A 10,035-nucleotide genomic window follows, 5' to 3' on the forward strand; every position below is an offset into this window, starting at 1 on the left:
TTATATCTAATATAAAGAGTAGACAATTTTATAATATTTTTTTAAAAAATCTGAATTTACTTATTTAAGTAAAAATAAAATAAAAAAAGTTCATTAATCAAAAACTTTAGAAGCACAAATTTGCGGGAGCGTAAAGCAACGGTCCCTTAAACCACCCCTACCTCGTACAAATACGGATTTACATCCAATCTAGCAGCCTACAAGTCCTATGTAATTCGTTATAATAATATTTTATTATAACAATTTAATTTTTCATGTTATATTTTACTTCTCTATAATAATAATGATATTCAATATTATCATACTATACGTTTGTAAAACTCGTACTCAAATATCGTATAATAATATTTGTAAGAAATATATTAAGTATAAAATAAAAGAATATTGAACTACTTTTGGTTACCATCATGCACATAATAAATTTCAAATACAAATATCTAAAAGAAAATTATAGTGTCCATCAGTTATGATCATAAGAAAGACTATCTTTGTACACGCAATACTCTTTCTAGTTTTGCAAACTGAATGAGATCTAAATATCAAATGTCCATATACATTTTAACATCACCTCACTATAACAGTCCTAAAACTTTTAGACAAACATTGTTACTATAGAGAGGTTTTGAGTGTAGTACCACACTGAAAGGAAAACAAACGGTAACAGATTAACCAAAAAAAATGTGCTGCTTAAGAACAATGGATTTTGTAACAAATTAGGAATGTCTGTAATCTGCTGTCATTTTCCAGTTCATGATGCGGGATAAAGAAGAAATGAACAGGGGGATTTTTCTCAAGGGAGAAAAAACATAAATCTTGCTCAATGTCAACATATACTGAACATAATCAAACATTGAACCAACTAGAATGCAAGATCCTAGTGCATTTCTGTCTTAATCTGACCTAAAATAACAAGGAACAGAAGAGAAGAGCTTGCATTAACGCCATCTATATTTTATCGACCAAATAATGTGGAGGGATATGTCCCTGACCAATGAAAAAATTAATCCCACCACTACCCGAACTCCAAAAATAAAAAATCCGTTGTCCCAAAACATTGAGACTACTAGACCTTCCTAGTATTCACAATTCCAATTGCAAGCGATAAACATGTCCTATATTTACATCCAACAGCTGCACTATCTACCTGTGTTCATATGGTCACCCCTGGTAATCTGAATACCTATGTTCATATGGTCATATGGTCACCCCTGGCCAAGAACTCTCCTGAGGTCAGATTTCTGTGCTTCGGTGAGCCTTGTTGGATACTTAACATCTATCTTGATTCTCAGATTTCCTTTTTTCCGAGGCTCTTTTGAAATTGGCATCCCTTCATTTGGTACTACTATCTCATGCCCAGGTTTGACAATGTCAGTCAATGGGATAATGAGGTTTCTCCCATCCAGTGTCGTCAGCTCCAGTGTTTTCCCCGTGAGAGCTTCAAGAAGTGAAATCTCTTGATTGACAGTAAGGTCATTACCGTCTCTCACATAGACATGATGAGGTTTTTCCTCGATTACAAACACCAGATCTGCTGGAATGATACCAGGTTCCTCATTTCCTTTTTCAGGAAAAGTTACCTTGGTTCCTTTCTTCCAACCAGGTTTAATATCGATAGTCAATATCTCCTCTAGAGTTCGAAGCTTCCTGCAAAAAGAAGTATATACATATCACAACAAAGTAAAACATGATCTGGATAATCTATCACAATCATAACATTGATGAACATCCTAAATGAAATGAAATTACAGAATGTATGGTCAAATTGCCATCACATAGCACATAGTAGTCAAGTTGTCAACAAACTTTTCTATAGGTCGAAAGATATACAAGATAAATTAAATTATAAATAAACAAAAATAACATACAAACAGCTCATGTCTAAAAACAGGGGTTGGTGAATTACAAAAATTATGTTCCAACAGGGGAAGTTCATTTCTTGATGGACTGTCACCATTACTAATCAAAGAATAGATACCCAACCGAGATTTTAGTACTTAACGAATAATTTATATTCATACTGATACCATAGCCAAATCCAAAGCAACATAAACCATTTCATATAATAACATTTTCTTATCTCATAATCTCAATTTCTTCTGCTGACTTCAGGTAAAAACACCACCAAGAACAACAGATTACCCAATACTTGGCCCCATATTATATTGTCCACGCTCCAGATGTCTACTCCTAGGTGTGGGAGAGGGTGTTAAGTGTCCCACGTTGATGGAGGAAATGGGTCGTTTTCTTATATGGTTTCGGACAATACTCACCACTTCTTGAGCTAGCTTTAGGTTTGAGGTAGGCCCGAGTTCCATTTCTTATAAAGAACCATTTCACTCTTAGGGGTTGTTTGGTAAGATGTATCAGAGAAAATAATACATGAATTAGTCATGCTATTATTTAATCCTTTGTTTGGTAAGATTGTCAGTCTATGTTTAAATAATACATGTATTGGTCATGGTATTATTTAATCCTTGGTTTGGTAGGATTTACAATGTATAAATAATACATGTATTAGTTATACACCTTATTTCATATTATAGGATGTAAAACTAACACATCAAAAATCATAATATTAGCAATACAAGGGTTATTAATACATGGATGGCAAAGTTAAAAACAGAATTGTCTTTAATACACCAAACCAAACAAAGGGTAAGAAATAATCTCAGCATAATGTAGGGATTACAGAATTCAAGTGCCACATTGATTCTTGATAACGATGAAATTGAAGAAGAAGAGGAGGAAGAAGACGATACTAATGAATTTGTGGATCAAGACGTGTCAGAGTATTTCGAAGTACATATTATGCTAGTCCTGAAATGGATATAGATGGCGATGATGAAGAGGAGGAACAAGAAGCATGTGCTATCTGCTTACTTGAATATCAAGATGAAGATACCATTGCCACACTTCAATAATAGTACTGTACTACTATTGAAGAATAAGGTAATGGTATAATAATAATAATGAGAAGAGAGAGCAGATTAAGAGCTTTAAACTAGAAGCATAAAGAGGTTTAGAGCTGAAGGTGCACCGTGTCGTGTCTAATCACCTCTCGCCAATTCTTCCTCAGTCTATGAGAAAGCTAGCTAGTCACTGGAAATCCAACTTACTGTTGTTTCTTTTACATTGGTTATCCTTACTATTTCCTTTGTCAAAAATTTTCTTTTCTTTGACATTTTCAACTCAACTTTTTTACTCTTGTATATTTATTTTATTTATTTTTTATGACAAGGGAAACCCGCAGCCGCTACCCTTTGGGTGCGCGCGCACATGGTAAAACCCCCGCTCCTATGCAATAGATCGCAAACCACATAGGAGAGGTAACCCGCACTAGGCAAGGCCGGTGCGATGAGCTCGACCCAGAAGGCAAACCCCTCGCTTTCGCTGGCAAGGGGTTTCGAACTTGAGACCTCCAACATGGAAGTACTGGGCCACCTCGAAGGGTCTTTACTCTTGTATATTTTTTCAAACCAGTTTCGTAAAAATGTTTTTCTTGAGCCGAGAGTATCGGAAACAGCCTCTCTACACCCCACTCTCCCCCAGACCCACTTGTGGGAACACACAGGGTATGTTGTTGTTGTTGTTGTCTTGTTGATCATTTCAAAAAATGTTGCCTCAAAAACGAAGCCATGAGAGATGAGGCTCATGTCTTTGCATCTTGGTGGTAGAACTAAAGCACCACCTAAGCTAGAGGAAAAAGGCACTCACCTACCTTTAACAACACTGCAAACTGAACTGACAATGGAAACAAGATAACCAAATTTACTTTTCAGTTTAGTCCCAATTATCTATGCAATCTTTTCTGAATAATGTGAATAGTAAATGTATTTAAGGGAAGTGACATATTATCTTACTGCAAAATTGGGTGATTAAAGCACTTCCCCTGGGAGGAAAGTATTTGGGGTGAAATTATGGAGGCATGTGTGACACAATGCTAGAGATGAAGTATTTTTTAAGTGATTAATAATTTTTTTTGAGGATTAGTAATGTTGTATTCTTCAGCATTGGGAATGCTGACCACCATCAGAAACAAGTTACAAAGCAAGTAGACTCTAGCTTTACAAAGCTCCTAGAAATTCTACGAACTCCTCTATTTCCTCTATACAGTTTTGTTTACACCAAAAAAATAAAGTCTCCAGGCAATTCCATTTCACGTCATGGACTGATCTGATTTTGTCTTCAAAACACCTTCGATTTTAAGTGATTAATATTTGAATAAACATCACAGACTTTGTCTCTCTCCTCTTACCTCCACCCCCAAACTCTCATTTTTTTAACAACTCCCTCTACTTCCTTCTTAGTTCTTTCCTTCGGGGCAACAAAAAGTTATTAAAACTAAAAGCAGGACAACATAGAGTGTTCTTGTTAAACGAGTACCTATTTTGTTATTGACACACTAATGCATGGTTAAGAATTGGCACCACATTTAGGCAACATATATGTAACAATGCTTGAAAAGCTATGCATATCTTTAGCCAAAATATTTACCACAGTAGTTTATTGGAGGATCTATCATATTTTATTTTTATTATTTTATAAGGTGGGATCTATCATATTTATTTATTATTTTTTTGATAAGGTAGGATCTATCATATTTATTTTTGATACATTAAATAGTCATGCTCAAATTACTAATGATCTTCCCTCCTACTAGAGCTTGGGCTGACTAGTTCAGAATCGAAACCTCAATCGTATCAATCAACTACACCTCAACCAAATCAGTTGGAGTCAACCAGATGAAACCTCTGAATCCATTCCATTCTATTCAAACTTATTTTGCTCTGATACTAAATAATTTGTAATTCAAAAGCAGGAGTTACCTAAACCTTACACTCTACATGTAGATTATATTAATATCAACTAGTTGGTCACGTCTATATAGTCTCTTTGTTCAATCGTACAACAATATTTTGTAACAAATTTCAATTGGTCAAAAAGTTATGAATAGCATCTGTACAATACTACAAAATGATTGACATAATGTTAAGCCTCAATATTTGCTAAAGTACAAGAATTTTTTTTGGATAAGGTTTACTTTGGTTTATTTAAAAGTTTCAACTCATAAGGGCTATGCCACACATATTTACAAAGTCCTTAAATCTTTGTTTGGTTAGTAATTGATGGTATATGGACTCGCAATGCTGATCCATGAGACAGTCAGGCATCTCTACAAGACAATTGTGATTCCAGGAAACCTCAGAGAAGATGATTACATAGGAACAAATTTAGCGAATCCAAGGGACATCAGGTTCGACATTTTTAGCATCTAGGCATTCATTTGGAAGAACGGATGCATCAGTTATTTTGGTTGAAAAACATTGAGAAATCTTCCACAAGTTTACCAATCACCTTTCAACCCTTCTGTAAGCCGCTTTGAGAGGATTACATAGAAACATAACACAGCAACTAACACTACTAGAAAGCAATGGAACTGCTTTGAAGTTTCTCATGCATATGGAAGTGATTTATAGCCAGAAGTAGGTCAAATACCACAGACCAAGATTTCTAATATAAACCCACAGAATAACCATGAAGATCAAGATCTTTGTCGGCAACAGTGCATCACTCGCAGAACCTTTTCTTCCACAAAGGGTCACTGAAGCAAGTCATTTTCCTCTATTGTTGGTGAAGCAAGGTAACCAGGATTCTAAACAGGTCTCCAATCCTTTAGGTTCAGCATAGAGGAAAGATAATGATTGATATTTTCTGAATTATTTTGTTAGCTTCAAATAAAACTTCCTGGAGTGGATTTGGACTTATGTTATTTCCTATTTATAGGATTCTTGTTATTTCTCATCTGTTGGGACTTTGCTACTGCAGCCCTCTAATTTAAGAGAGTTGACGTTTATTAATAAAAAAACAGGTTGATATTCATCAAGTTACAGAGATCCAAAACATTCTAAAACAAGTCCCCTGGTCTGCATTTCCCCAAATGAATTGCAAATTCAGCAATCATCGGCAAGTCAAGGAACAAGAACAAAGGCTTAAACTTACCTGATGAGACTGACTTTCCCGTTAATCGTCCAGCGACTTAATCCAAATTAGGGACCTTAACAGATTTGTAGATATTCATATTACATTGTTGATGATCTCCTCATCAGTGATTAGCTCTCCGCTTAGATCCAGCTTGCAACTACAACAAAATCTCTTATGTGCATTTCTGCTTTCAAGACGAATCAAGTATTTTAATCCCTCTATTTAAGCCATTGGTATGTCAATCAAGTATCTCTGTTCAAAATTAGCAATTTCTTTCAACTACAACTATAATTTGCAACTAAGCTTTATGGAGCAGTACTTTCTCCAAAAGACTCCTTTCTTTACCATCTTTGGCTATGTTCTACAGTTGAACACCAGAATCATCATCGTACTGATTCTTAAATCTCCTAAGAAACAATATTCAATTCTTTTAGTTTTCATTTAATCAACATCGTCGGTATGAAGTCAGGCCTACCATGCCTACCCAATATAAGGAGTCCCACCAGGCCTACCATGCTACCCTCTATAAGAAGTCCCACCTGCCTTTCACCCCGTCAATGAACCATTCTGTTGAAGTGTGTGACCATCTCATAAAAGCTTAAACTGTTAGAGAGAGCACACTTTTATTTTTTTGAACTTGAATAGTATAGCCAATTTTGGGACATTTATTTAATTCATAATCTAAGTTAGGGGATTAGGGTGTGCACTCTAGGCTATTCTCACCACGCCTCCTCACGTGCGGGCCAGATTCTTTTTCATGGCCAAGCACGTGGAAATTCTTTTTAATTTGGGTGGCGGTACGATTCGATCCCAAGACCTCTGCCTGCTCTGATACCATGTTGAAGTGTATGACCATCTCATCTAAAAGCTTAAGCTATTAGAGAGAGCACACTTTTATTAGTTAATGATATTCTCAACACCTTCAATTTCTACCACATTTTGTCAAAGTTGAAGTCCAATTTTGGCTACCCAATCAACCAGATAAATGTTTCAAGTGAATTCCCAACTAAATTCTTCATCCTATTCTTGAGAGATCTATCAATCGCAGAAGCTATTGAATAATGATTGCCTCTTACCCAAGTGATTTGCCACCTGTTTGGGAGGGAGAGGCCAACCAATTCTAAATCATTTATTAAGTTAGAGTAATCAACTACATCCGTAACTCCTTCTTTCACAAAGTAATAATGTGACATTTAATTCCCCCCAAATCCCAAATTCACAAAGCCCCTTGAAACATAAGTGAAAGCCAAATAAGAGGAATTTTCAACCTATAAGTTGAAGCCCAGATGTTGGGAACCTTGGTGATCCACATCTTAGTATGCGCAAGTTCCATAGTTTTGATTTTCTATCCAGATCATACTTTTTCCACCCCCACAAAAAAAGGTACTTTCCTTTTATGCCGGTTGAGTGAACAAACTAAAAATTCTAAAAACAAATGTCTTTAGCCAGTTTTATTGTCTCACTCTAATAGCTCCCGAATAAATTAATGTGTGCATTAAGATATGAAGACTTCATGTTAAAGCAAGAAGAAAAAAAACACTTTGTCAATACTGACAATTCAGTTGATAGGATAGCAAAGAGAAAGCCAACAGAAGTTATTGTGTTGATTTAAGAGAGAGACCAAGATAGAATGGTATTGCTCTTGGTGGAGTGCTTTACTTTGTAACTCAGTGACATTGTGTCCTCTACTGTGACAAAAGTAAAAGGACTCATTTCTCTCTTACAGGAGTTAAAGTGTTATTTGGATTGTGTATCCTTATCATATTGTATGTCATGATTGTAACTAAAATGTTACATTTTATCATTAAATTTGTTGTTATGCAAGAATGGGAAGATACATTTCACATAAAATTTATCCCCTCTCTGCCCCAGGCATTAGTTCAATTGGCAAAGGTTGAGGAACTTGTGTCTTAGGTCAGGGGTCTGAGCCCTGCGCCAAGGCGCCGTATAATTTAGTTGTCTTCAATCACTAAGCTTTTTGTAGATATGGATACTGATAAACTTGTTAAAGCCTGATGTAACCATGACACAATCTTTGTGCTTTTTTGTTTATAAATGCCCACTTATTATCGAGGAAAATCGCTGAGCTTTTTGTGTAAATTGACAAAGGCATGTGATTTTGACAATACTTTAGAATTCTTAGTCTTTGTATGCAGAAAGAGTCTAAATCACTTGCTGATGTGCATTGTTTTGAGCACTTTTTTGGTGCTATGATTGATGAAATGGATTTTACTTTTCCAAATTTGTTACCTTAACCTATAGGTACCGAACATTTGGGGCTTAAATGGCTAAAGTACTGTATATTAATGCATTTACAGTTAATTCTAGACCTAAGTATCACTCTTGGAAGTGAACTTTTTTCTTGACCTAAGAATCACTCTTAGAAGTAAATCTCCTGGATAACACACATTCTTTTGCAATTCATACACTTTGTCCTAAATGCACCAATTTCCAACTAACAACTTCACACATTCATTCGTTTGCAAGTTATACACTTGGTGCTATATGCACGGATTTCCAACTAACAACTTCACAGCATCCAACCAATCTAGCCATCTTCTAAACTCAAAAGGGGTAGTTATGTTCCCTAAGCAAGTACATACTCCATCGTGTAAAGATATAACTGCACTATGAATCTAATGTTTTATCAGGCATTCAACAAAGTATCTCAATCTCACCAATGCACATCAACCGCACCAGATAATAACCAACAAACTAGGCTTGAAAAGAAACTTCATTATGATGCGCACACAAACCTCAATCAACTTTGAAAATGTCTCATGAAGTTCTAACAGCAGATAAAGCAGCCTAGAAACATACTACATCCCCATGCACTGCTCTTATGAAATTCTCAAAAATGCACATAAACTTCCTCCATAAATAAAAATCCAATCTTTAACAAAATGCACAAAGAATTTCTCAATAAAAATATAATCTTGCAATTAAAAGAAAGCAAACAGTAACCTAATTCATCAGCAACATATAGCAGTACAATCACACTCGATCAGGCAAGATATTTGCAAAAATTAATGCAGACAAATTGAACATACCCGGAAGCATCTAGAACAGTTCTAGAAATTTTCATCTTTTTCTTGGCCCCTTTATACAAATCCTCCAAACTGCACAACAATGCATTCTCCACCGGCGCAGCCTTTCTTAACCCTCCGGTACCGGAGTTCCCAGCACCGGAAAACTCAGCCCCTCCATTCGTGGTACTCCTAAAAAACCCATCTCGAGTCTTCCTCGCCCTCCCAGTATTCTCTGACGACGATGCCCCAAACAATTCGGCATAAATATCTTCAGCATCTCTGGGATTAAACCGGAACGAAGGATTAGGATGAGGATTCCGCATGTTGTGGGGTCCACCTCTTGGAGGAGGTGGGACCTGACCCGTTTTCAACGCCTCCTCACCGTATAGATCGTAGATCTGACGCTTCTGTGGATCGCTAAGAACATCATAAGCTTCAGAAATTTGCTTGAATTTCGCCTCCGCCTCGTACTTATTGGTGCCGAGGTTCTTATCAGGATGCCAAATCATCGCTAACCGGCGATAAGCTTTACGCAAATCTTCTTCACTGGCGTTACGATTAACCTTGAGTATGTTATAGTAATCGACCCCCATTTTTTCCGGTAGCTATTGCTGTTTCTTCAGATGAAATGATGAAATTGGAAGGGTAAATGGGCGTGTGGAATTTCAGGCAGTGTGTGTAGGCTCGTCTTCGCTAAGGACTAATTTAACCATTTGACTCTTTGAGCTTTTTATTTTTTGGCGCAAGTGAATAGTCCAATTTTGGGACTTTTATTTAATTCATAATCTTTAGGGGCTAGGGGGTGCACTATTTAGATTAGGGATGGCAATGGGGCGGAGCGAAAGTAGAGCAGGGCGAGTTTCATCATTTGCAGGGTAGGGCAAGTTATAGGTTTTGCGGGTTTGGGGCGGAGCGGGGTGAGTTTAACTATATATTTTCAAAATTCTCGTGGGGTGGGGCGGGGCGCGGGTTTAAGGTAAAAGTCTTGTAAATTCGTTGATCTACACTAACTTTTGTATCAGTT

At 36.5% G+C, this 10,035-nt stretch overlaps 1 protein-coding gene across 1 annotated transcript; it reads right to left on the reverse strand.

Moving 5' to 3' along the window:
* Nucleotides 1-784: 784 nt before the first annotated feature.
* On the reverse strand, nt 785-9,707 carry LOC125809740 (uncharacterized). Its single transcript, XM_049489337.1, has 2 exons — nt 9,033-9,707; nt 785-1,644 (listed from the first exon to the last, which is right to left on the reverse strand). The coding sequence occupies exons 1-2, from the start codon at nt 9,602-9,604 to the stop codon at nt 1,203-1,205; spliced, it is 1,014 nt and encodes a 337-aa protein (XP_049345294.1). The 5' UTR covers nt 9,605-9,707; the 3' UTR covers nt 785-1,202.
* Nucleotides 9,708-10,035: the final 328 nt, after the last annotated feature.

This window comes from Solanum verrucosum, unplaced genomic scaffold (genome assembly GCF_900185275.1).
Source record: "Solanum verrucosum unplaced genomic scaffold, falcon-dt-bn FXZP01000121.1, whole genome shotgun sequence".
Taxonomy (NCBI): Eukaryota; Viridiplantae; Streptophyta; class Magnoliopsida; order Solanales; family Solanaceae; genus Solanum; species Solanum verrucosum.